The following is a 27,815-nucleotide window of genomic DNA, read 5'->3' on the forward strand; positions in this document are numbered from 1 at the left end:
AAGCAAGCTAAGCTAGTGCTATCACTCCTTCCGTAGCCTAACTTATAAAACCCCTTTCCCTGGGGTAATTAGGGCAAAATTGAAGGCATCGTGGGGAGCATAAGTGCCACTCATCCAGCCAGCTACTGCTGGACAGGATGTCATGAGAGACAGAAATGCTATTATCTGGCAAAGCCCTCTGAGGGACAGAGGGGCTGTCTGGTCAGCCTGGACCTTCCCCGTGAGCATTTGTGAATTAACCTCATGTCTTACCTGCTGGCTCTGAGCACTTCAGTCTCCCAGCAATCTCTCCCACCGCCCTAGCACAACAGGGCCATGGACAGTACACTTGTTGCAGGTTGGAGGTCATCCTGAGGTCCCATAGAAAGCCCAAATGCTCTGACCTGAACTCCCAAAGGAGAGCAAGTGTTTCAGGGGAAGTCCTGAAGACAAGCTGAAAAGATGTTCCAAAATGGATCTTTAGGGCCAGAAGGAGCCAGGCGTGAGAATCTTCTCAGTGGCTGAGAAGAAGAGCCAGGAATGGTGAGATTTGCACGGCAGGTTTAGGCAGATGGAGTGAGAGGGGTGAGGTGTGAAACCTGATGGGGGCCACAGCCATGGTATTGATTTTTTTCTCCCTCCATGTGCTCCTGAATGACTGGGTGAAGCTATTTGAGGAAAGTGGCACTAAACAGGTATGTTGAGACGTTGTTTGGGGGCTTGGCGAAGCAGGATCATCTCTATGTTCTTCTGTAGTCTCTAAGCTTTGTGGGGCCACCAAAGATTTGTGCAGAAGAAAGGGTTGGGAAGAAGACTGGATTTCTCAGCTAGAGAGAACTAGGGAGAAAGAGATTTGCTTTGAAACAGAAAATCTCTTCAGTATTTTTCTTAGTCCATTCAGGGTGCTACTTAAAAATACCATAAACTGGGTAGCCATCAACAATGGAAATTTATTTCTCACAGATCTAGAGGGTGGAAGGTCCAAGATCAAGGTACCAGCAGACTAGGTATTTGCTGAAGACCCTCTTCCTCACAGACAGTTGTCTTTTTGCTCCAACCTTACATGGTAAAAAGGACTACCAATAAGGTCACGAATCTCATCCATGTGGGATCTGCCCTCATGATCTAATCATCTCCAGTGGACCCCACCTCCTCACACCATCACCTCAATGTTAGGATTTCAGCAAATGAACTTCAGAGGGACACAAACCTTCACACCAGAGAAGTATCCATATATGTAAAGAGTAAATAAGTGGAAATAGATATTTCTTTCTTTGGAGTTATTTTAATAAGAGCCAAGGAAAACATCACTGATTGACCCAAGATAAAGTTCTAATGATCTTTTGAAAGTTCATTCACCCTCATGAAGATGAAGTGAGTAAATGCATTTGACATTTTGATGACACAGAGTTGGGCTGCGGTTGAGCCTTGTTTTTCCTTGACCTGTTTGTGTATTGCAGTATTGGGACTGAACCCAGGGCCTCAGGTCTGTTATCATTTGCCTTGGACTTCTTTGTTTAAGGCATAAAAATGGATGAGGGCCTTTGGCCACATTTACAGTAAGGATAGGTTATCAGGAAATGATATGCTTATCAGTGCTCTTTTTGGCCTATCATTGTTGGTTTTAAAGCAATCAGTAAGACAATGAATTTAAACATGATAACAGTAATAAAGACAGTATTTTAAAAACCCTTGGATTGCTTTTGCTTACTCTCATTTCCCCTCATGGGGGAATTGCTTTCTGGAGAAACTGAGCCAGAGAGAGTGTTTTGTGATCGATGCATGGTTCTGCATTCCAGAGGCCAGAGCCACGAGTGTGGGTCCCTGTGTAGCGCCAAGCATAAAGGCCGCACTTGGTAAATGCATGTGAACTGCCTGGTGACAATCCTGATGTTGTGTGTGCCTGAGGGCTCCACGTCATCCAGGAGTCTTGGAGAACATGTTGTGAGTTGTCCTCTCACAGATTTATCTGGGATTTCTTACTGCCCCTACCCCCATTGGAGGGACGGAGGCAGAAATTGGAGCCCAAATTTGAGAGCAAGTTTCTGTTGAAAGTTTTGGACCGAGTCATTGACATTCAAAGAAGAACCCAAACAGAGCTTTTCTGACACTTCTGTGCATTGCACTCTGGAAAAGATGCTGATTAATGCTCTGAACTCTGTGTCTTTTTTCAACTCAGTTCAACAATTCTATAGACCTAATATGAGAGAAACTCAGGGCTGGGCACTGTAGGTGTTTAGATAACAAAAGACCTCTAGATTTCAAGGAGGTGACAACCCAGGGGATAGGCCTCAGGGGCTTCTTTTATTTCTCCCATTCTTCCCATCTATCATATCTTCTGCATCAAATCTGTGAGCAATTGGAGTTCAAACATTTACCCTGAATCTGTCTACTGCTCTCTTTCTACAGTACCACCATCCTGGCCCCAAACACAGACTTCTCTTGCCTGGCTTTTAGCAATGATGGCTGATGGTCTCCTTAGTTCCAGTCTTTGCTCCTATAGGAAGCTGAACAATAGCCCCCCAAGATCTCAGGTGCTATTCTCTGGAACCTGTAATTGTTAGGTTATTTGGAAAAAGGGTCTTTGAGACCAGGAGATTATCCTGGATTATCTAGGTGGGTCCTAAAATCCATCATAAGTGCTCTTATAAAAGAGAAGCAGAGGAGAGGACACAGAGGAGAGGAGAGGGCAATGTGATGGCTGAGGCGGAGACTGGAGTGGGGTAGCCACAAGCCAAAAAATGTCAGCAGCCACCAGAGCTGGAAGAGACAAGGACCAGTGTCTCCCCCATAGCCTCGGAAGGGAATTCAACCCGGCCAGCACCTAAATTTTGGCTCAGAGATAAAGATTTCCTTCTTCTGGTCTCCAGAACCATGAAAGAATAAATTCCTCTGTTTTAAGCCACCAAGTTTATGATAATTGGTTACAGCAACCTATGTCAGTCTTGGGAGGAAGAAAAGGCCAGTAAAACACCATATCCTTCAGGCACAGTGGTGCATCCCTATAACCCCAGCGGCTTGGGAGGCTGAGGCAGGAGGCTCATGAGTTCAAAGCCAGCCTCAGCAATTTAGTGAGACCCTAAGCAACTCAGTGAGACCCTGTCTCTAAATAAGATATTTTAAAAAGCACAGGGGATGTGGCTCAGTGGTTAAGTGCCCCTGGGTTCAATCCCCAGTACCAAAACAAGCAAAAAGCCGAAAAACACTATGTACCTGAAATATCCCTTTCCCTCCCAAGAACCTAGCCAAGACAGGGAACAATGAAAACAGGAACAGACTAGAATGTTCAGATAAGTATTATCTTGAAAGATACTGAGTCTCTCCCTCCCTCTTGAAATTAGGGCAAACTAATATTAATGTGGAAACTGCTTTCTTACAAATACACCAAGACAGGTGTTTCTTGGGATGCTGTGCAGACAATAGAACAAAGAGGTCACTGCTCAGGTAGCCTAACCTATAAGTCTCCTCTCCCTGTGGCAACTGGTGTGGAACAGAGCTCTGTGGGGAAGATAAGTGCTACTCATCCATCTGGCCACCACAGGACTTTCTGGTGTGGCACTGGGAGAGATGGAGGTGCTACCTGTCTAATCTGCCACCCCTGGATCTTCCCCATAAACAGGTTTCCCACAAACCTTATATCTCACATGCTGTCTCCAGCAGCCTATCCCACTGCCCTAGCACAGCTGGGCCATAGACCTGACGCACAGCTCCTCAATCCACTCTCTACACAGAACCAGAGTGGACTTTCAAGGGTGAAAACCAGACCATACCATTCTCTTGCATAAGACTTACTCATGATTATCACCACAATTTAAATAAGTCCAAGGTTTCAGAGAGGTATTTGTTGAATGACTGGGAAATTTGAATATGGGTTGAATATTAGAGGATGTTGTGGAATTATTATTGATTTTCTCAAATGGTGATCCGATTCTATTTACCTAGAAGCAGTTCCTGATTGTTAGGAGATGCATGTTGCAGTATTTTGAGGTAAAGTGTCCTAATGTTTGACACTTACTTTCAAGCAATTCATGATTAAAGTTCATGTATGTATTTTTTGGAGTGGCCTTATCTGATGGCCCCCACTCAGAGGCTCAGGTCTTGGCTGAGGCTGCTGTCATCAGACTTTCCCAGGGCTGGAAGGTCACTTCCAAGTTGTCCTACTCCTGTCGCTGGCCAGTTGCTGCTGGAAGTTTGTTCCTGGCTGTGGGTTTGCTTGACCTCACCATGCGGTGCCCGCCTACCCTCAAAGCAAGCTGCAGTACCCTTGTGACCCACTGTTAGAAGCCATGCTCCACCCCTTCTGTTTGATTCTCTTGTTCATACAAGGTGTCTGGAAGAGACCTACACATGGGTATGAACACCAGAAGGTTAGGATCACTGGACCCATATTGGATGCTGGTTACCATATTGGAAAAAAACCATCAAACCAAAGCAAATCATAGCCAACACGTAACTCTAGCTTATAAAGTCTTGCACAATCTGGGTCTTCTGCCACGCCTTTTTAGATAAATCTTCTTGTTCACTCTATTTAGTCACACTGATCTTCTTTTGGCTCCTTGAACTTGCCAATTATATTTGTGCATTAGGGCCTTGAACCACCTGTCACGTGTGCTGTTCCACCTCCTTATTATATGGTAGAAGTGAGACTAATATCAGGGCACCTGTCATCCCCCAGACAGGCCCTCCCTTGCTACTGATTCTAAAGTAGCCATTAGTTCTTGGCTGTGACTCTGCGCCTTTAACTTTCTATGCATAGCAGTTCTTACCATGTGATAGGTTTCTTATTATTTTGTCAGTTTGCTTACTTTATCTTTCCCACTTAAATTCTATAAAAATGCTTCTGTATTGATCATCTTTGAATCCTTGGTGCTGAAAACAGTTCCTGGCACAAATTGGCACTTCATGACTATCTGGTGAATGACCACAGAGAGGAGAAATAAGGTTCCAGCAGTGGTTACAAAGGCTAAACCAAGAGTAGCATTAAGGTGCCATCGGAGCACAGAAGAGGACTTTTCTAGCTTCATAACTGGGATGCTCGATCAGGTATTTGCTTCCTAGAGAGGTCCTATGAAATGATCAAAGGACTGTCCTAATGTGCCCTGTGACTTGGTCTGACAGAGCCTAAGGATGCTAGTCTTCCTGCCAGCACATCTGGAACCTGGGGGCAAGCGTCCTTCTCCAGCCTGTCTGTGCAACCACATCTTGTGTAGGGTGTCCCTGGGCTCTTCATGGACTCTTTCTCTAGTTCACAGAGATCTCTGAAGAGAAAAGGGATCTCTGAAGAGAAAAGAGGTTCTTGCTTGCCTAAAGGGGATCGATCTGCAGTGGACAGAACTGGCATCACCTGGGAACTTTTGAGAACTGAAGAACTGTAGAACTCATGCATCCAAATCTGCATTTGAACTTGATCCCCAGCCAATTCATGTGAGCATTACGGTGTGAAAAGTGCTGACTTAAAACATATTGTGGAGCTGCCCCCATCAGATGCAGGGGAGCTGAGGTATCTATACTCCTCCATTTGCTAGGACTGGTTAGGCTGCCCCAGGGGGAGTGAATTCTTTTCAGGAACATCTGGTTGGCCAAGTGCAGTGGGGAGGTGGATTCTGGCAGCCTGGGGGTAGTCCTCCAACAGAGAGGCAGATGCTGACTGTTAGGAGGAAGGCACAGGACTTGGGGGAAGGAAAAGGAACAGAAAGTGTGTGGGCAGAGCCTGGACCCACAGCCACACTCCTTAGCACTGGATCCAATTTCATCCTGATTTACCCACCACTGCTCGCAGCAACCTACTCTGAGAGGAAGTGGAAACACTTAAAATAAAATATCCTTCCAGGCTGCCAGACTTCAAACAAGTGTGAGCAGGTTGGAGGAACAGGGAGAGACAATCTTAGCCAAGCTAATTTAGTTCTCAGAAAAAAAAAATGTTGTTGTTAAAAGCCGCTTTTTTAAAAACAAAGATGGAAATAAAATTACATACCATAAAATTCGCCTCCTTTAAATCGTACAACTGAGTGATTTTGGTGTATATGCAAAGTTGTGTGATTATCTCTACTATCGAACTGGAATATTTTCATTACTCCCAAAGGAACCCCAAGTCTTTTAGAAGTTATTGCCCATTCATCCCTTTTCCCTAAACCCTGGCAATATGTAATTTTTGTGTCTCTGCAGATTTGCCTATTCTGGATATTTCATGTGAAATAAATTATATAATATATGGCCCTTGTTTCTGGCTTCTTTTACTTAGTATAATGTTTTCAAGGTTTATCAATATTGTAGAATGTGTCAGACGTGTCAGAAATTCATCTTCAGGTTTTTTTTTTTTTTTTTTGGCGGGGGTGGGGGGGGAAGCAGTGGTACTGGGGATTGAATACCCAGGGTACTCTCTCTACCATGAAGCTACATTACATCCCTACCCCTTAAAAAAAAAATTCCCCCAGGCTGACCTTGAACTTGTGTTCTTCCTGCCTCAGCCCCTTGAGTAGCTGGGATCACAGGTGTGCAGCACTGCTCCCAACACTCCATTTACATTTGATTTTATCTTGGCACCTTTATTAATACCCAACTGACCATATTTGCATGAGTCTTTTTCTGGACTCTATTGTGTTTCGTTGATCTACAGGTCGAGCATTCTGCCAACACCATGCTGTGTTAATTACTGTTGTTTTTAGAGTCAATGTTTAAATCCAGTAGTGTTACTCTCCAATCCTGTTTTCCTTTTCCAAAGTTATTTTGAGTATTCTGGGTGCTTTGTTTTCTCATATGAATTTTGGAATCAGCTTGTCAGTTTCTATTTTTAAAAAAAAGAGGAGGGTTGCTGGGGTTTTGATTGCAGTTGCATTGAATTTAGAGCTCCATTTAGGGAGAATTGAGATTTTGACAATATCGAGTTGTCTCATCTATGAACATGTCCATGAATGGATAGTTTTGGGAAGGCTCATGGCGTTGCCCTCTTCCTACATGTTTCTTTCTCAGGTTTGGTTGGTCTAGGCCAAACGTGGCAGTTCCCCTTTTTGTGCCATGCTTAGCTGGAAAGGGTGTGTGACAATTCTGGTCAGTGAGGCTGGAGGGTACATTGGTCCTAGCAGTTCTGGAAAGACACCTCAGCCTTAGGAAGTCACAGGAAGAGGGGCCCCTTTCTTTCTTTGGGTATGGTATTGTCTAGATATGATTCCAGGAACTGTCTCCATCATCTTATGAAAAGAACCAGATGAGAGCAGATAGCCAGCAAGCAGGGGATGATGTAGCAGCAGGATGGCAGGAAGACCTTGTGCCTGGGTGACATCCCTCAGTGTCCAGAGTAACCAGCTCTGGAGCCCCGAGGACGCTTTCTCATTATGTGAGAAACAGATTGTCTGTGACTAATGAGTTCAGCCTACACTGAGGCTTTCTGTCTTATGCAGTGGAAATCATCTTTCATACCTCCATTCCCATCTCAGTTTAACACATCCCTGAAAAATCACAAGATACAGATTTTTTACCCCAAGATTAATTTCTTTTTCCTACTCTTCTAAATTTTAAAACTTGACTTGAAATTTATAAATTCAATATATTAATTCAGTCATAAAAGTACAAACAGACCTGATTAATATCAAAGGCCACTTTTCCTCCAGTATCTCCACAAGCTAACCCAATCTGTGTAGCCTTCCAGATCTTTATCTATATATGAAAGAGACAATGTAAGTATGTTTTAAAAATGTAGCTTATTTACACATTTATAGGCACAGGTGAATAAATGTTTAAAATTTACAAAATCTTTTTAATATAAGAATTTTGTCATATTTGAAAGTGTTTCCTTTTATGGGAAAATATTATATTGAGATACAGATTATATATCTCAGAATCCAGTAGATAGTCCTGCGATAGCTTTCCAGTAACTTTTTTAAAAAGATAAAAATGTATATCTAAAAGGAAATATTCTGATGTCATTGAATTCCGGTCCACAGTAGCTGTAAAACACACATTTACTATTGATTATGTTAGTCTGATTTTTGCCTCTGGAACTAAAACGCCTGACAAGCACAACTTGGAAGAGGAGGTGATTATTTTGATTCCTGGTTTTGGGGGTTCTGTCCTGTCCTGGTGGGTTGACTCCCTTGCTCTGGGCCTCAGATAAGGCAGAAAGAACACATGATGGAAGGGCAGGGCAGAGGCAGGCTGCTTAGCTCATGGCAGTGAGGAAGGGGGCGTGGGGAGACTGCGTGTTAGGAGCTGGGGAAAAATACTTTCCCAAGAATATGTCCCCAGTGACCTCCTTCCTTCAGCCAAGCCTTACCTGTCCATAGTTACTTCCCAGTAATCCATTCAAATTTCCAATCCATCAAATGGATTAATCCACTGACTAGGTCACAGCTCTCATAACCTAATTATTTTACCTCTGAACATCCCTGTGTTGTCTCACACATAAGATTTCAGGGGACACCTCATATCTAAACCATAACAATGATATAGTTTCAGTTTAGTCAGCCCTATTAGAATTGGTGACTATTTGTAATTTTTGTACACTTTCCTCAGTTACGTGTTTCTTCCACTCATAAGGTCCAGGGCAGCCACTTTAAATAAAAGAAAAAAATATATATGTACACATATATATATATATACATATATATGTTTATATTTATATTTAAGTGTTTAACCCTCTGAGCCAATGTGAATGAAGGCTACCCAGAAGGTTTTTTTTTTATATATTTTTTATTGGTTGTACATGGACACAGTACCTTTATTTTATTTATTTATTTGTATGTAGTGCTGAGGATCAAACTCAGTGCCTCACATGTGCTAGGCAAGCACTGTACCACTGAGCTACAGCCCCAGCCCCTCCAGAGTTATTTTTAAAAACCAACTTGTTAAATTTTTTCAAATAAATCAACATTGAAAAGTTCATACTTTCCCCCCAAACATCTACAATCCCAATCCCTGAAATATTTAATGTTAAATTAAAATTGCTATGCAATTTTCTTTGTCTTATGCAGTGTGTGTGTGTGTGTGTGTGTATGTATGTAAAAATGGGGCTATGCATTTTTATAAAAATATCTACCAGAAGCATTTAGTATGCATTCAGTTACAAGGATTGAAAACTCACTTAAACCTGGCTTCAAAAAACAAGAAAATTAGTTGGTTCGCATAACTAGAAAGTCCAGAAGTAAGACAGATTTCAGCGTTAGCTTAATTTGGTAGCTCAGAAAGTTTTTTAAGGATCTGATTTCTCTTTATATCTCTTTTTGGCCTTCTAGATCTTCTTCTCCATTCTAAATCTGCTTAATTTTGTGGTGACAAGATGGCGGGTGATAACATCCAGGACCATGTCCTCCAGACCCAGAGGAGGAGTCCTGGATTTCCCTCGGATTGGCCCATCTTGACTTGTGCCTCTTAATGCCGAGTATGGATTGGCTTAGGTCTAGGTTAGATGCTTGTCCCTAAAACAAACACTTTAAGAGCAGGATCTGAAGTTGGGGGTGGAGATGGAATGGGTTCCAACACAATTACTGGATGTTCCCCAGTGGAAAGATGTTGAGGACCTCAATCACCTCAGACCACCCATCCCCAAGGAAAAGACAGAAGGTGTACATCACAGTGGTCATATTATACACTTTTTACAAAAAAAAAATTATTGGAACAACTTCAAAGAGAAATGAAGGCTCCAAATATGACCCAAGGCTAGCATATAAGACTTGCAATGTAATTAGCAGTTTGAGGAATTTAAAGCAGACATGTTGGCAAACAGGAAATAAGAATTTTCAGAATCGAATTGCCTTTCCCTTGCCTCTGTTGTGAAATTTCAGTGGCTTCTACAGTAATTGGAGATTTTGTGTGTGTGTGTGTGTGTGGTGCTGGGGATGGAACCCAGGGCCTTGTTCATGCTAGGCAAGTGCTCTACCACTGAGCTACAGCCCTAGCCCTTGATCAGAGATCTTTGAAGGCTAGTTCCTGCTGGTCAGAGATGGTGGTGTGTTCCTGTAATCCCAGGTACTCAGGAGCTGAGGCTGGAGGATTGGAATTTGGAGGCTGGCCTGGGCAATTTAGGGAGACTCTGTCTCAAACTAAAAAAAAATAAAAAGGGCTGGGGGTATAGGGCACCCCTGGTTTCAATCCCTGGTACCATAAGAAAACAAAAACAAAAAAACCCTAAATGGGCCCAAAGCCCAGAGGAATTCAGGGCACGGGTGCCCCTTTACCGAGGGATTCCGCATGCAGAAGTGATTCCGCCACTTCCTTTTTAGACAGAAGGCCTGAACTTTCTTTCAGGAAGTGGCCACCAGAGTCCCTGGCTTTCTTAGCCAACCAGCAGCTCTACACACAGCTGTATGTAGTGTGGCCCAGGCAGTAGGCACTGAGGAGGGGACGCTTGGGTCTGAAGGCTCAGGGTCCTGGGTGAAAGGGGTTCACTGCTGCTAGAGTTTGGATTTTGGAAGTTTTGCCTGGGATTTCAAAAAGAATCCTGTCATTTTCCCATATATTTTTTCCTGGAAAAGAGAACTTGCACTGGCAGGAAAGACCTCCACTGGTGAATTAAGGTAAGAACATCTTGTGTCAGGCTGGGCACTGCGCGCCCACTTTGACTTCTGTTTAACATTGACTTTCAGCTCTGCATTTCCATAAACTTGACCTTGTCCCTTGGGAGTTAGACCACTATGGTGATAAGCAATGGCCTGGCACTATTGTCCTTAGGAGAGGTTTGCTTACAAAAAGAACAGAATTGCCCTGGGTTGGACTAAGGCACTCTGGTCTCAGTAGAAAATACAAGACGGGGAGGAAATGAGGGCGGAAGGTAGATGTTGGATGGTCTTGAAGGAACCGTTCCGTGTCTCTCCTGGTAATTGCCCCACAAGAATATAAACTTTGGGAGTGAGGCCTTCTCTTGTTCAGTGTTGCATCCACAGCGTCTAAAACAGTCGGAGATGCTCAACACACGTGATGACTGAATGAGCCAGGGACCAGCTCCTGCATGGACGAGTCTTTCATGTTTTTTAAGTCAGTGTCCTAAGGGAAGTCTTCTCTGACCATTCTAGGAAGATTAGAGTCCCTTTTCTGAGTTTTCATAGCACTTTAAATACTATTTTGCCTATGTATCTGTATTCCCTGAGAGTCGGTGAACTCTGCAAATGTGGTGATTCTGCCTCACTTTTTCCATTTACCCACCGGCACTTTTTGTGCTGTGCCCGATGCATAGTAGGTGCCCATTGAATAAAATCGTATTGCTGTGGCAGGGCTGTAACTATTTCTCGTCTTGAGGAATAGACTTATCAAGTGGATCAGACTATGATAAGGGCCCCTTTGCTTCTTCGGTGTTGGTGATGCATTAGCAAGTTCTTGCTCTTGGCCTTTTGTGGATTTTAAGGGAACAACCACCTTTCAATTTTCAGTTGTTATTCTAATACTCTCTAAACTGTTTGAACCCACAAAATGTGCTGAGTGATCTCATGACCTACGCTCTGGATCATCAGCTGCCTCCTGATTTTAAGTAAAGAGGCACCTGAGTCCTCACAGCAAACCATCTGTAAGTCTTGGGCAGGGTGTGTTATTTCCAGGAGCCTCCCTGAGACTCGACACTGCTCTTGGGCTATATGTATTTTGACAGCTTTGATCACACAAGCTGAAGCCCCCATTCTTGACCCGCCTACTTATCTTTTACAAAAAAAAAGGGTCCTCAGTCCACATACTCTTTGTTGGAGTCCAGGTGGGGATTAGCATTGTCACCCTAATGACTACTCTGAAAGAGCAAATGATCTATGTGACTTCCAGTCCTGGATCATTCAGAAGTCATAGTCAATGTTTCGAGACCAGCAGTCCCCAAATCAAGACACAGACTAAATGGAAAACATATAAAGTCAGGGCAGAATAAAAGTCTGTATCAAATGTAGATACTCAAGTTAGTTCAAATTGGTAATAATAACAACCAGAGGATGACAGTGTGAGCCTGATTCTTAGGTAGAATTTGCAACTGCCGAATTTCTCTCTCTCTCTTTTGTTAATTTATGTGAAACTGAGCCCATGGATGAGGGTGGCCAAAGAGTTGGTGAAAAGGAAGGTGGGAAATTTACAGCTATACTGGAAGGTTCCCCGAGTACTGGAGCAACTCTCACTATGTGGGAGGGACACAGCCTTGCCTTTGTTGGATCCACATCGTGGGATTTGTGCGTGCCAACCATTATCCCTTATCTGAGGTCCACCTTCCCCTCCCAGGGGGCCTTGCATCATGCACCTGTGTTGTCACCTGAATCTGCTCAGTTGTAGTGCATGTGAGAATCCCTACGATGATGGACTGGTCATCTGTGATGGGGTAGCCTCTCCATACCCTGCATCCTGACGAATTTAAGCCTGTTCGTCATTTGGATCCAGACTCCACGTTAGTCAGGATCAAGATCTAGCTGACTGTACTCTTCAAACACTTGCGGGTCCTTCAGTTAGGTTCAATTAGTTCTTTCTGCGTCATTTTCCTCCTGCAAAAGTGCAAATTGCAAAAATGCAAATTGTAAAAATGGCATTATAAACAATAAATATATTTTTATTTGGTAAGTCCGTTAAATAAAAATATATACATAATGGTCATATGTCAGTCTGACTTTATCACATTTGATCTCATTTCCTAGGCAGGCTTTGGCACAGTTATAGGCTCCAGAGGGTTTCTACCTGCTCTGTCTTCCTCCAATAGCCTCACTAGACATCCCGGGCCCTGGGTTTTTTCAGCAGGGTTCTTTTGCTATGACTGAGCTGACTGGGATCCATCCAACATCTCCTGGTCTGGGCTTTCATGCAAGAGAAGGAAGAGTTCCTCCTCCAGATCCTCTTCTTGGGAAAAAGAAATGAAGTCAACTTTCTCCTACCAAAGCATTGCCGTTTTCATACATTTTCTCCAACTTAAAAAATAGGAAATCGGTCTGTTTCTGCCTTTTCTCTTATAAACTGCCCCAGAGTTTATTTCTGTTCCCCATTCTTAAATCAATGAAGTAAAGTTTTTTGAGGGCAGTGGGCTCATCTTATTCATCTCTGCTGGCTCAGTATTTAGCACAGTGCCTGACCCAAGGTAGGTGCTCACTGAATGAATAAATGAGCAAATGAGTGGATGAGTAGGCAAGGACTGTATACAGAGAAAATGGGGTATGGGCAGGAATTGAAGAATTCCAACTGACTCAATGATTTGTACATTCAAAAATGATTTAATGATAGATAACTGGTGTTTACAAAGTTAGTAATATTCTGTGTCATCCATACTGAGAATATAAGTTCCATTAGAAAAATACAAACTGTATTTACAAATTGCAAAAATGACATTAAAAACAATAAATAAATTTTTATTTGGGAAGTCCATTAAATAAAAAAAAAATTAATATAATGGTTGAATTTTAAGAAAATCATGGGAAAAGTATGAAACAGCTATTTGCTCTCCACACATGATTTAGAATTCTATGCTAATTCTAAAAGGCAAATATAAATACTAATGAAAATAACAAAAACTTTAATAACTTGGAACGAATAGATTTTGCTATGGAAAAACGCAAGTCCATCAGCATGGTAATAGAATTTGCTATGACGGATGGGCTTGTGTCTCTGCCAAAGTAATTATAAATATATAGGCCTCTTACAATTGGGAGAAATTGATTATACAATAATTAGGTAAAAGTTCACATTCATAATCTATTATGTGCTAAAAGTGCTCAGAGAAGGCCAAAGGTCAAGTTATTCCCTGGATTTTCAGTTTCAATTTTAATATTTATTTAAAATTATATAGTATTTAGATCTAAAGAGCCAACTTTACACAGCACATACTATCAAGTATATTATATACTAAGTAAAGAAACCTAATAAAGATAAAAGTATTCAACCAAGCCATTCATATTACATGTACATTTCAAAACTAAGGGATTTCTTTCTCATCTGCAAAACTAATCACAGGATATAAAAATCGCTAGTAAGAATAGCTATAATTAAGTTATATTTTAATTTAGAGAAACAGAATTACGTCTGACGGTTAACAATAATCCCAACTGCTAGATCAGAGAGAGCTAAATAGCTTCATGGAATCTGCTGATTTCTGCTTTGCTAAGACTTGCACCAATAAAACACCTGGTTTATGGCTAAAGCTGGGTGTGTTCAGACAGGGTTTGTCTTATTGCTTTAGGTGGGGCTGCTGTCTTAACTGTGCAATGAATGAAAATGACTGACTTGAAGAGGGGATTGACAACCAGCAAAGCAAAGCTCACCATGTTGGCTACTATGTGCTGTGTTATAGGCTTTAATAATGCCAAGGTCCTACACAAACAAATTAACTTTTAACTAGCTCAAAACTTGCCAGAATGCAGCATTAAAATAACATCAGCATATTTCAAAGTAAATACTACAAGATGAACTCCAGAGACAAACCAATAGCCCAAAGGCAACATCTTGTCTGCTTCTGGAACATAGTATTAGCAATGAATCACATGCTCAGTAATGTACAGATTGTTGTTTATTCTTTGTAGCTTATTGACATCACACTGACTTTTGACATCTGGGAGAGAGGGAAGAAGGGAGAAAGATTAGATAACTCATAGGATTCAGGATTGGCCAAACTGTGATGTCACAGTTACTGTGGTGGCTCTAGCATTTCAATCTAAGCTGGGGGCACTTGGTAGTTGAAATCCACTAACTGATTGAATAGTTATCTGTTGAGACGTCTACTGGTTCCTTGTCCTGTCTCATGCCAATCATAAGAGAACACTTATGATTTTATTTCAGGGTAATATATATATATATATATATATATATATATATATATTTATATATTTATATATATTGTAGTTGGACAGAATGCCTTTTTTAAAAAATTTATTTTTATGTGGTGTTCCAGATCGAACCCAGTGCCTCACACATGCTAGGCGAGTACTCTACCACTGAGTCCCAGCCACAGCCCTCAGGGTGCTGTAATTTCTGATAAATTCATTACTTAGGTTTTAATTGAGATTCATGAAATATGTGAATTTTCATATATGCTGCTATTATAGTAAGTGTTGCACAATCTTTTTCTGAAATCCTGGAAGGACTCCTACATCTTATTTTTATTTACATATCGGTACATATAGAAAAGACTTAGATTGTATCCTTTGTTCTTAAAGATATCATTGTTAGTAATAAGTTATAATCACTTATCATTATTTAAATTATAAGATGAAGAAATGCCATCACCATTGCTATCTGCTTTTAAAGATATTTCTTTATGCTCTAGGTTTGGTAAAGATGCATGTTCATGTTGTTCTTAGAGATGTGTGTTTAAATGTAAGTATTTTAGAGAAAGAAAACATTCTATTAAAGCCAGGGGCTGACTCTTTAGAATAACCAATCTCAGGAGCCCTTTGAAGAATGTCTGTAGATCAAAATTTTGGTTGGAAAAAAGTGGAGAAGGAAGCTGGAGAATTTCCCTCCATGTGAAGAAGGCAGGTTGAGACTTAGGGTTAATTCCCTGGGAGACTCTCATCAGGGGAACGTGTAATTTTCCTGTCCTCAGGAGTGAAAATACCTAAGGAGGCTTTGTGATTTCACCCGTCCTCATGTCACCCTGTGAGCTGCCTCTGGATGACTGACACTCACAGCTGATATTTAGTAAATGTTTCTTCTCGATGTTGAGGACCTGGTGCTCAGCGATCACCCATTCCTTCCCTTCCTTCTTGCTCTTTTTGAGAAAAATAACAGAGGAGATTGTCTAAGCTTTGTGGACTGAAGTGATTTTCAAAATACCAAAGAAGGGAGGTCCTAGAACAGAGCAAAATATAAGGAGAGGTCCTTAAAGAGACGGGGGCGTGTTTACTGTGGAGAGGAGGCCGTCTGTCTGATCCTCAGGGGAGGTGGTGAACGTTCTGGAAGCGTCTGCTTCTCTTCCTTGACTTTCTGCCAGCAGCCAATGAGCACGTGGCATGGTTTCTGTACTTCCCGGTCAGCTCATGGGTTCTGCCCGTCAGCAGTAACTCAGACATGGGCTCTGACCTTGGTGGCAGACACGGCTTAATGGACCCTAAACACCAAGAAGTAAAGGACGTCCTCCATCTCAGAGATCAGAGTCTTTGTTTCTTCAGAATTCCACACGTGGGTCCTGAGAGGAGTCTAGCTGGACCCAGGGGAAACCATTGTCAGCCACCCAGACACAGATGGCAGCTGGCAGCCTCCTCTTCCTGCTGTAGCCCTATGCTTGAGCTGCGTAACAAAAGTCAGCACACTGGGTGGCTTGGACTCCTCAGGGTTTGGGGGTTAGAAATGCAACATAAGGTGTCCTCTAAGGTATCTCTCCTTGGCTTGCAGGTGGCCTCCACTTTCCTGTCCCTTTACATGGTCTTTTCTCTCTGTGTATGACATCCTGATGTCTGTCTCTACCTCCTCTTAGGACATAAGGAAACCAGTCAGATTGGATCAGGGACCTTTAATAGAATCATTTTACCTTATTGACCTCTTTAAAGGTCCTATCACTAAATACAGTCACATTCTGAGGTACTGAGGTTTAGGACTTCAACATAGGAGTTTTAGGGGGACGTTACTCTGTCTATGACACCTGCTCAATAACCCAGGATTTTTTTTTTTCTTTTAAAGAATGGAATCTACATACCCAACCTTGGTGCTGTTGGGGGAAAAAAATACTAAACAAACAACAAGAACAAAACATGGCCTCAGACACCAGAAGGGCTGGGGTTGAAGTGAGGGTTCACCATCAACCCGCAGCTCCCTCCCCGAATGTTCTGAGGTCACCTTCTCCCATGAGGCAGGGATGAAAACATGACCTGCTCCCCACCTCTGCAGCCTGTTGGGAGGACGGCATGGAGCATGCGTGGGGCCCTTAGATGTTGGCCTGGTGCACCTGGCCCGCAGGCTTAGAGAGGGGCACCCAGGGTTGGACTCCCTGGTCCAGATTCTGGAATCCAGATCTCGAGCTCATTGTCCTTGGCCAAGTTACTTCTTGCTCCATTCCCCAATTTTCTGAATAGTGGGAATATGGTAGTATTGACTTCATAGGCTTTTTGCATGGATTAAAGAGATTGGCACCTCCTAAGCCATCTTGTAGGACAGTCAACCACACTGTCCTCGGTCATATTGTGCATCTGTCATTGCCCTTCTCTTTTGCTCCCTTCCAGTCTAGTCCCGTTATCCCCTGGATTTTGTTTGAAGTGGGGTGTCTGTTCTGCAGGGTCACCTTGTGGACCCTCCAAGGTGAGAGAAGTGGAAAATCCTCTCAGCTCAGTGACCCAGAGCCCAAGATCTAGAGCCCAAGGTGGTGATTGCCCTCAATCTGTCTTGCTCACCCAAAGTCCCTAGCATGCTCCTGTGGACCCCCACAGTTCATAGTCTCCTGGAAACTGGTTTCAGAGCACATGTCCTCCTGGGGGGCCATTAGCACCATCTTTACATACTGATTTAGAACCAAAGACCAATCAAATGATAGTAGGCAAAGACTATTTCCTCTGAGCTCATGTTCTGGCAGAGACTCGGGGGTCAGCAGAGGAGTGAGAAAGCTTTATAGTGGGAAAAGGGGAGGCTTCAGGTGTGCCCTGAGCTGAGGCTGCTGGCACGGGAAGCTGCAGATAAGCTAAATAGGAGAGGGACAGCTGACGTGATTGGTTAGGGGGCATATTTGACTTTCCCTGTTTGGTCCCAGGTGTGTTATGTTTATAGAACCTAAAGATAAAAAAAAATGCAGGACAGAAATTAGGAAAAGTGCCAGCTAGTGATCAAGTCTTGGCTGTTTGGGGCCAATTTTTACAGGCTTTATTCTTTGGCTTCCTGGTTGTCATTACAGCAGTCTGACTTCCTGGGAGCCTGACCACTCAGGCTGGATTCCTGGGCTGGTGACCAGACATAAGGGGTTGGTTTCCTGGGTTGGTTGTTGCTGCAGATTGTAGGTCAGAGTTTTATTTTTATATATGTCCTGGTCATTTCTCCTTATATTCTCTCTGTCCCCAAGGGAAGCATGTTGTGTTCAGGGTTTGCCCTGAGCAAGGCTCTTAAGGAGGCCATCTGGTATGCTTTGTCACCTGCCACAGGATTTTTGCAGAGAGTGGGGGTGGCTGGCTCTGATTTGGTCAGGGTGCTTGGAGATAATAACGTAATTCTCTGCTGAGGTCTCTTGGCTCCTGTGTCTATCTCAAAGTGGAAACCAAAGTAATATTTTGGGTTAGAAGGAAGTTGTTGTTCCCCATTTTAGAATTTCAGAAGGCAGCTCTAAGAACTGTCTCTAAATGGAGTTAATATGTAGAAAGGGGAACTAATTACATGGCCTTGGCTGTCCCAAGTTCCCGGTACACAAATATACTTCTGAGAAGAATGGATTTGGAGACGGGGAGATTCTGGGTGTATGATCCTAAAGAAATTCCTGATCTTCCTGAGGCCTCATAAATAAATTAAGGGAAATAAAACCTGCTTTCATTTATTATGCAGATTTCCAACCCTCTTGAAATTCATATATATGAAAAGTATTTAAGCCACTTCCTGTGATTCAAGGGTCCGCTGTGCAATTTTCCACTTTGCTGGGCCACATGCTGTGCAGTCAGGGTTCATGCCCAATACCACCCTGTGCAGATGGCACTTTGTCTAGCTCTTCACCTCTGGCGTGCATCACAATAGTTACCATTTTATCTCCACTCGAATCCAAGTACTTCAAAATCTAATAGTAAGAAGTGTGAATCTACAAGCTTCTACAATCTAGAATCTACAATCTTTTCTTCTTCTGTTATTAGGGCATTATAGTTATACATAATTGTTGGGTTCGTATTCACAAGATCATGTATGCATGGAATTTGGTTTATTCCATTTCAGTCCCCAACCCCTCACCCCCATTTTCTCTTCATTCCTCCTTCCCACTATTCTCCTTCTTCTACTCTAGTAGTCCTTCTTTCTGAAAGAAATTTGTTTATTTTTGATGGGTGCTTTATAAATCCACATAAAGGCAGAATCCACTGTGGTGTATTTGTACATGCACTTTGTGTAATTTTGCTAATTTCATTCCACATTTCCTTCCCTTTCCTGTCCTTCTCTCTCAGTCTCATTCTTCTATACCACTGACCTTCCCTATGCCTTTGTGATGTCCAACCCCGCTCCCGTTTCCCCTTGTTTTACTCAGCTTCCCCTTATGAGAGAAAACATTTGACTCTGGATTTTCCGAGATTGGCTTATTTCATTTAGCATGGTATTCTCCAATTCCATCCACTTACTGGCAAATTCCATGATTTACTTTTTTTTTTTAATTTGTTTTTATTGGTTATACATGACAATAGAATGTATTTTGACTGTTATACATATATAGAGTATAATTTGCCAATCTTCTGGTTGTACATGATATGGAATTACATTGGTCCTGTATTCATATATGTATAAAGGAATGTAATCTCCTATTCATGCTACTATCTTTCCTATTCCTATTCTCTCTCCATTCCCTTCATTCCCTTATGTTTAATACAAAGTAATTTTTTAAATTCTTCCTTACCACCACCCCCACTTTATTGTGAGTTAGCATCCACATATCAAAGAGAACATTCGGCCCTTGGTGTTGGGGGATTGGCTTATTTCACTTAGCATGATATTCTCCAGTTGCATCCATTTACCAACAAATGCCATCCATAATTTTATTTTTTTAATTTTTAATTTTAATTTTATTTTTGGAGTAAAACTCCATTGTGTATACATTCTGTATTTTTTTAGTCCATTTATTTATTGATGGGCATTTGGGCTAGTTCCATAAATTGGCTATTGTGAATTGCACTGCCTATAAGTATTGACGTGGCTGCATCACTATAGTATACTAATTTTAGTTCTTTTGGATAAATACTGAGGAGTGGCATATCTGGGTCATGTGGTGGTTCCATTCCTAGGTTTTTGAGGAATCTCCATACTGCTTTCCAAAGTGATTGTACTAATTTGCAGTCCCACCAGCAATGTAAGAGTGTATCCTTTCCCAACATGCCCCTCAGCATTTGTTATTATTTGTATTCTTGATAACTGGCAAGGCTACTTCTTACTCACAAAATAAGTTTAAACCCTTGGAGTGGTATGAAGGTCCTCCAAGTCTGGTCCCGAGTGCCCTGAACAAACCTGCTCTTTAATAAAGCCCAGCTACTTATCGTGCCTGCAGCATCAGGTAGGTTTCCACCAGCATCAGGTAGGGCTCTCACTGTTTCTCTTTGCCTGCAATCAGCATCGCTCCTCTCCCTCCCCACTTTACCCCTGCCCGTTCCATGTTAGTTCTCATCCTTGAAAGGCCTGATTCAAGCCTCACTTCTTCCAGGAAGCCTTCTCTGATTTCTTCGGACCACATCGCTCACTTATTTTCTCAGAATACTTCCATAGCACACCTGGCTTTCTTGCTCATTTGGTGAATAAGTGAAACTAAACAAGTTCTTGCTGAGAGTTATCTAATTAAACCGTAATCTGCATTATCCACTAAACAATGAGTTCCAGGAGTCAGAGACTCTCACTGCCTTATACCCTCACTGATAGGGAATATGCATTATATGTCTCAGTGCTCAATGGAGGTTGGTTGAGAACAAGAGCAAAACAATGTGTCCCATGGGCTAGGGAGGAAGCAATTAAGGAGGAAGTGTTTGATAAGAGCAGATGTGCAGTCTTGTGTTTAATATCGAGGGGTTCTCATGTAAGATTTTCATTGAAAAATCTACCACTAAAAGAAGCTTGACAATCAATGACTTTGAGAATGACGTGACCTTTACAATTTCTATTCCTCTCTGTAGAACTGGAGAGTAGAGAAAATAAATGCCTGGGATTTATAAGCAAAATCCATCCGCTCTGGGAAGATTCTCCATAAAAGGCGACAACACAATATCCAGCAAAGAGGAACGAGGTATTCAGTGGGAGATTTCTTGCGGAGCTTGGTAGCATTTAGGTGCTCAGGAAGGTGGAGTAGTGACATCTCCATTGTGATAAGTCCTTTGGAAAATCAATCTGCTCTACCTTTTCTGGGCCTCTTTGTTCTACTTTGAAGTCTAGAGGACAGAATAAAGTGACAAAAACCCATCTAACTAGCTCAAATAACAGAGGGATGTGTTAAAGTCTTAGAGCCCATAGAGGGAAAATGAGGACATCTCCATGAAATCAGAAGTTCAGCAGAGAAAGTTGCTTGGCCCCTCGTCTACATGAGCTTTTGTGGCCTCTCAGGGGCTTCATAGCCTCATTTATCTCTGTCCTCTCCTACCTCTCTCTCTCTCTCGGTCTCTTCTGCTTGCTCATACTACAACTTAACTAGGAGGCTAGCTACTTAACCTCATTCTTTGTGTGCCTTGGGTCAGATTTTTAAGAGATAGACTCTGATCGACTCAGTGCGATCTACAGAATGATTTTCAGTTGATGTTGTAGGTCATAGGAAAGGGGTGGGGCAACCAGAGCCACAGGGTACATCGCCCTGGATGGGGCACAGGTGGGCAGGTGACAGCTGCTATCTCCTCGACAGGCTTCACAGCTACAATGGTGATAGGGTAGTCCCCAGCTACCACCCAGTCTGCCATTCATTGCTGTGCGTGCTTGAGAAGGTTTATTGAGGCTACTGTGTCTGCTTTGTCATTTGGCAGCAATCCCATGATTCCAGCACTTTCCTGGACCTGCAGCCTATTGGCTTCCTAAAAATAGAAACAATATTTCTACCTGTGGAGTCTAGCTGGCTGGCAAAGGACATGGGTATAGGGAAACCTGGAGAAGGCACTCATTTGGTCTTGCATTTGACATGAGCTTCCTCGTAGTGGTCCAGAGGGCCAGTTCTGGCGTGGGGGTCCGAAATCCAAACTCTGGCTCCAGTATGCAAAAGCCATGTGGCCTTGAGGAGGCGGCTGTGTGCTAGTCAACCTTCTATCACTCTAACGAACACCTGAGGTGGTCCACTGATAAGGAGAAGGGGCTTACTTTGGCTCACAGTTTTGGAGGTTCCAGTCCATGGCAGCTGGCCCCACTGCTTTGGGGCAGATGGCAAGCCACACATCATGGCCTGAGCAGTCGCACAGGGACACTGCTCACCTCCAGGCCAGGAAGCAAAAGAGGGTAAGGAGGGGGCCTAGAGTTCTCTATCCCCTTCAAGGCCACGACCCTGGTGACGAAAGCTCTCCCACTAGGCCCCACCATCTCCCAGTAGTGCCATCCTGGGGACTAATCTTTAACACATAAGCGTTTCGGAGACATTCAAGATCCAAACCATAATTCTTAGCCCTTCTAAGTCTTTTTCATTTCATTTGTGAAAAGTGCATTTTAAAACTGCTTGCTGAGAATTAAAACAAACTGGGGGTCCTGAGGAATATGCTCTGAGACAGGTTTTAACTCCTGGAGAGAGTCCAGCAAATGTCACCCCTGATCGCCATCATTACTGTTCATCTTCCTTTCGTGGAAGGCCCCGAATGAATGACTCCTCCACGTTCCTCACAGCTCTTGCCCCCACCTCTTCCCCAGACCTTGGCAGGCCCTAGGTGTTAACATGGGCTTAGTGGTTAATCAACTGACTTGATAATATGCTTCAGGCTCCTACTTCAAGAAGCTCTCACAATCCAAGAAAGAAAAAGATGCATAAAGAATCAGACTGCTGACCTGAATTGGAGCAATCCGCTGGGTGCTCAGAACACATCTTTCAAACCTCCTTTTTGTATGATTTGCTTATATGACCCCCCCTCAACTAAAGAGATGACTTCTGAGGATTTCTCCTATTTCACTGATCCATAGCCATACTATCTAAAATTGTCTTCCTCTATCCCAAAGGATGTGCATCTATTCCTCGAGAAGGGAAAGCTGAGAGTCACAAGAGCAGCTTCAGCACAGAGTCACTTACTCTTGTCCTTTTCTCCTCCAGGAGCTGAGCCAGCCCCAAAGATCATGAACGTGTCTTCTGAGCATTGCAACATATCAGATTGGCTGAGGCTGGAAGCATCGGTGAAGGCCTCTGTGTATTTCGTTGCTTTCTCCTTCGCCACATTCATCACCATTGTCATTGTCACAATAGTGTCACAGGATCGGAAACTGAGGAAAGAGGTCCGGCACATCCTCCTCTGCCACCATCTGCTGTGCATCTCCTCCTACTGTGGCCTGGGTGTTGTTTTCCAAGGAATGCGGGCCTTGCTGGCCCACAGCCCGCGGTTAATCTGCTGGGTGGTGTTTGGGGTGCAGCTAAGTGTTGGAGAAGGGATTCTCTTCACTCTGGCCTTGATGGCTCTCAACACTTACCTGGCGATTTGCTGGCCACTGAAATCTCTGTCCTTTGTGGGTTCAGTTAAGTACAGGATTCTGGCTGGAACTTGGACCACCATAATACTCAAGAATGTCTGCTTATTCCTCATCGAGGTCACTAACTTAGCCCCTGTTGCTGTTTTTAAATGGGAACCCCTATGCCCTGTGACCTTGAATAGCATTCCTGCCAGAGCCACGGGCTTGGTTTTCCTGTTCCTTCCTTTATCTGTCATTCTTATAAGTTACTCTCTGATCTATCGAGAAGGGAAACGAGCCGGCCATTTTAATAGGTCCAACCTCAAAGCAAGGAAAACAGTTCTTATTCATTTAGTGCAGATAAGTTTACACGTATTGCCAACCCTGATCATCTTGGGTTTAGGCAAGAGGTGTGGGGTGTCTTTCTTTGCTCTAAATCTGGTGCTTTTTGGTGTCTTTGCATTTGCCCAGTGTTTTAACCCGCTGGTCTACGGGCTTCAGAACACAGAACTGCGGAGCAGGTTGCACCACGAGGTGTGCTGTCGCCTGGGCTTTGGTCACACGAGGAGCAGCAGAGGGCCGGTCTAACAAAACTCCGCCACTTTGAATGGGTAACTCCAATGCTAAGAGACACATCAGCAAGGGCCAGGACCTGCCTTTGACTCAAGCCCAAATGAGTATCTTTATTTGGTTATGAAAGTACCTGAGTAAACCAAAATGATGTTTTGCCGCCACATACACCAAACTGGCCTCTGTGAAATCATCTTAGTGTCTTTAATTTTAAACTGAGATCAACATCTCTCACAGCCTGCCCTACTGATAATCCAGTCCTATGGGGTGGTTCTGAGAGAAACGGAGAAGGGCTTAGGCAGCCGCCGCAAGATGTTAAGTGAGGAGGTCAGAACAGGAGCATGGAGAGGGTCTTCTGACAAGGCCAACTTCCTGCTTGATGAAAGTGCTCATGGACACAAGCAGGGACCCAACCAGACAGACATTCCTGTACTCGTGCTCCCAAGCAGGGGACCCAATAGAAACACTAAGACAGACATGTGGACAGAGGGAGCACCCATGAAATGAAATGAAATGAATATGCAGGGGAAGTGTGGGTGGGGGAGGGGATAAGGAAAGGAGGAAATTCCAGAGACCATAAAAGAACAGGCCAAAACTCCCCACTGGATTCTCAGCTCTGAGGCCCCTTCTCTCTGGAGAAGTCTGTTTCTGTATCTCTGTTGCTTTTGCAACAAACCTACTTCTTGCTTGCTGTCTCTGTCCTGTTCTTCCATTCTTTGCTGAACAGAGACAACCAACCCAGCACCCCTAGATGGTAACGGTTCTGTAGTCAACAGTCTCATTCTCCTCTGCTCTGCCATGATCTGTAGCTACCTCATGATCCCAAATGGCTGTTAGTGCGTCTATCATTACACTCACACTCCAGCCAATAAGAAGGAAGCAGGGGCAAAGAAGGGATTGACTCTTCCTTCTAACGACACTTTCTAGAATTACACAAAACATCACCTTGCTTCTAACTGCCCCAAACTTAATCAAATGGCTACGCCTGGCCTTAACAAAGGCTGGGAATAAGCTTCAGTTGGGAAGCAGCGTCCCCAGCTAAAAACTGGAGTTCTTTATACCATGAAAGGAGGGAAGAAGATATTGGAAGGCAAAGTTGTTTCAAGGGCCATTTTCCTCCCAACCAAAAAAAAAAAAAAAAAAAAGACAATGGATGGGTTATGATCACCACAAATAGCCTGCACTTCAATATTTTATATAAACAGAATTCAGTGTTCAGGACCCCAGGAAGCTTTCTTTGCTTTGTGTTAACAGTTCTCAGAAAACAAGAACATCGAAACGGCTTAAACATGGGGGCCAATTCAAAATTTAATTCTAAGCAAGTCTGAGGGGGCGGCATGAAATAAATTCCTTCACAGAAGTTTGTGTGTGTTTCTGTGTTTTTTCAGAGGACCCATTTCAGAATTGGTCAGGACTCAGTTCTAGAGACAGGAATCATCATTCTTGGTATTTTCAGCAAAAGGACTCGACCCAGGACTCAGAAGCTGAACAAAGCCCCTGGAAGGGCCTGAGGAGCAGAAGTCAGGGGCCAGTGACTGATGTCAAGGGTGAACCTCTGCCGTGGGGTCTGGAGGCCGTACAGCCGCTGCCACCATGGTCCCCGTGACCTCCAGACCCCACATCTTTGTGCCCTGACTTTCCAGAAGGAACGAGATGGTCCCCGTCTCCTTCTGCTTCTACATGTCACACGACCGTCTCTTACTGGTGTCACCTGGCTGGCTCTGGAGCCCTAGAAGCAAGGAGTCTGGAAAATGCAGCTCCTGGTTTCACAGATTGGGTGCTGCAGGAGGTCCCCACAAAAGGGGAGGGAAATGAGGGCAAAAGGAGCCACTCACAGGAGCCCAGTTACTACTGTTTACAGGGCAGAGCAACAGGGACAGAAACAAAAGGACTAGTTACTGAGCAACTATGACGCTCCCCGACACCGCGCGCGCGAGCCATTTAAGCTACTTCAAACCTGCACACCGACTCTGCCAGGTGGTTCTATTTATTCCTGATTTACAAACGAGTAAAGCGGAGGCTTGGAAAGGTCCTACCTGAGCTCAGAGGTCAGGACGTTTCCTAACCCTTGCCGTTACATTACGCTGCCCAGCGGGATCACCACTGGGAGCTGGCCCAATTGCTTGGGAGATTCAGGCCTGGGTTTCCCATGTGTCTCGGGTGTGGACACCCAGCAGGGAGAAGCAGCATCTCCCTCCTCTCTCCACCTGCAGGCCTCCCTTGCGTTCAGAGTCCAGGGGCTCCTCTGCTGCCCTTGTGCTGCTCCTGGGCTTCAAGGTCTGCTGTCTCCTCTCAGAGAAGTCAAAGCGCCACCTTCTCTCTTCCAGAGTTCAAGTGTCTTTCCAGGCTGGTGCCAGGTCTTCTTTGTCCCCGACACCCCACTGGAGCTTGCTAGACTGCAGGCACTCAGAGGAGAAAGAGACCCATGACTGTGAATCCGGCTTTGTACACAGTCCCACTCCACAAAAGCCATGCTTTCTTTGTCACAATATTAAACAATATGAGAGCCAAGACTATCTTTGTCTCCCTGAAAGTGAAAAAAAAAAAAGTAAAAAAAAAAAAAAAATCACCACGCTTAACTCAGTTTTAAATCCTCGGTTTACTAAACAACATTCAACTATCCTTAAAAAATTTTAAACTCTATTTTCTGATAGCAAAGGGTTTGACTTTTGTTTGTAACATCAGTTGAGTGCTAGATGGTAGTTTTATATTTTCCCTTGAAAATTATCATTTAAAACAAATTTTTAAAATTCAAAAGATTTGAAATGATTTTTAGTGCAAGTAAGCCTCCTCCCCATTTCTCTAGGTCCTCAGCAGTCTTCTAAGACTCAATAACTTATAAGGGTTTTCTTTTTGTTTGTGTTTTCAAGAACTGACCTACAGAAGGTAAGCTGAGTATTTCCCATATGAAAGGTAACTTTGCATTTTTTTTTTTTTTTATCTTTATGTGGTGCTGAGGATCTAACCCAGTGCCTCACACAAGCTAGGCAAGTGCTCCACCACTGAGCCACAACCCCATCCCCTGTAAGGTAACTTTGATTTTGATATCCTGGATTTGGATTGGAAAGTTATTTAAGTTGGTATTTAGAGTGACAGACAGTTCATGACATAAACAATAATCAATTTCATGATGTGCAAATCCTTTGAACCCCCAGTGAAGTACAAACTTGAGCAAGATACAGAAGGGAAGGGGAGAGAGGAAGTAGTGGCTGAAGTCACTTACAGTTAGCTGAGTTCTTGTAAAATGTTCTTTTCCATACAGACATGGCGCAATGATCCTGAGTTTCAAGTTGAAAAGTGTGGGGTTTGGGGCAAATGTTCAGAAGAGATGGACTTTGAAATAGCCCTAAGAAAAAATAAATCACTTAAGGAAGAAATGTGAATTATCTCAGAATTTCCAAGTTTTAACCAACATTTCATATAAATAAGTGCAACCATATCATACTTCCTGAAACCGTTTCTGCTTCTATGTAGATATGCCAAATAAAAACACATATTGACTAATTTAATAAGCTTGGGCAAAGCATCTAAAAGCAAGATCAAAAAAATAGTTCATAATTTTCATCATAAAAAATGTTGAATGAATCCAGATCATTATTTAAAAGTAGTTTAAGACACACAATTTTTAAACTTTGATGTTCTCTGAAAAGTCAAAGGCTATGGCAGGAACTGCCTGCTGATGGCTAAGCAAAGGTATATACATATAATGGAGAGAAAACTGGGCATCTTCCAATGACGGGCATAGGGGAGAGGACACCCTAGAGGTCTCCTGGGCCAAGAGGACAGTGGAGAGGTCCAGCTGTGGGGTTATATAGCTGAGGCCCCTAAAGTCTTCATGGCAAAGGAGAGGGGCCTCAGCTAAGAGGCTGGACAGGTTACCCCTGGCAGCAGAGGATGAAGATGGAGTGAGAAGCATCTGGCCAGAGGCAAGCATTGCCCAAGGGTCCAGAGGGGTTAACTCTGAAGATATCACTAAGTGCTACAGGAGAAAAAGAATCGTCTTTGGAATCTGCTTCAATGGAAAATGCAAACATCTGCCTTTGTTAAGGATGGTGTTTCCTGAACCTTCCATCTCCCAACCTGGAGGAGTCACAAGCACTCTGGAAGTCGAGTGTTGATCCCCAACGCAA

At 43.3% G+C, this 27,815-nt stretch overlaps 1 protein-coding gene across 2 annotated transcripts; it reads left to right on the forward strand.

Annotated features, from left to right (window-relative positions):
- Positions 1-10,243: 10,243 nt before the first annotated feature.
- Positions 10,244-25,045, forward strand: LOC124089627 (olfactory receptor 10A7-like). 2 transcript variants are annotated; one of them, XM_046439795.2, is made up of 3 exons: positions 10,244-10,487; positions 20,673-20,782; positions 22,766-25,045. In XM_046439795.2, the coding sequence occupies exons 2-3, from the start codon at positions 20,695-20,697 to the stop codon at positions 23,701-23,703; spliced, it is 1,026 nt and encodes a 341-aa protein (XP_046295751.1). In that variant the 5' UTR covers positions 10,244-10,487; positions 20,673-20,694; the 3' UTR covers positions 23,704-25,045. The 2 variants fall into 2 exon arrangements, with proteins under 2 accessions (XP_046295751.1, XP_046295752.1); XM_046439796.2 differs by lacking the exon at positions 20,673-20,782.
- Positions 25,046-27,815: the final 2,770 nt, after the last annotated feature.

This window comes from Marmota monax, unplaced genomic scaffold (assembly GCF_021218885.2).
Source record: "Marmota monax isolate L192 unplaced genomic scaffold, Marmota_monax_Labrador192_F-V1.1 WCK01_AAM20220418_F8-fsc00041, whole genome shotgun sequence".
Classification (NCBI taxonomy): Eukaryota; Metazoa; Chordata; class Mammalia; order Rodentia; family Sciuridae; genus Marmota; species Marmota monax.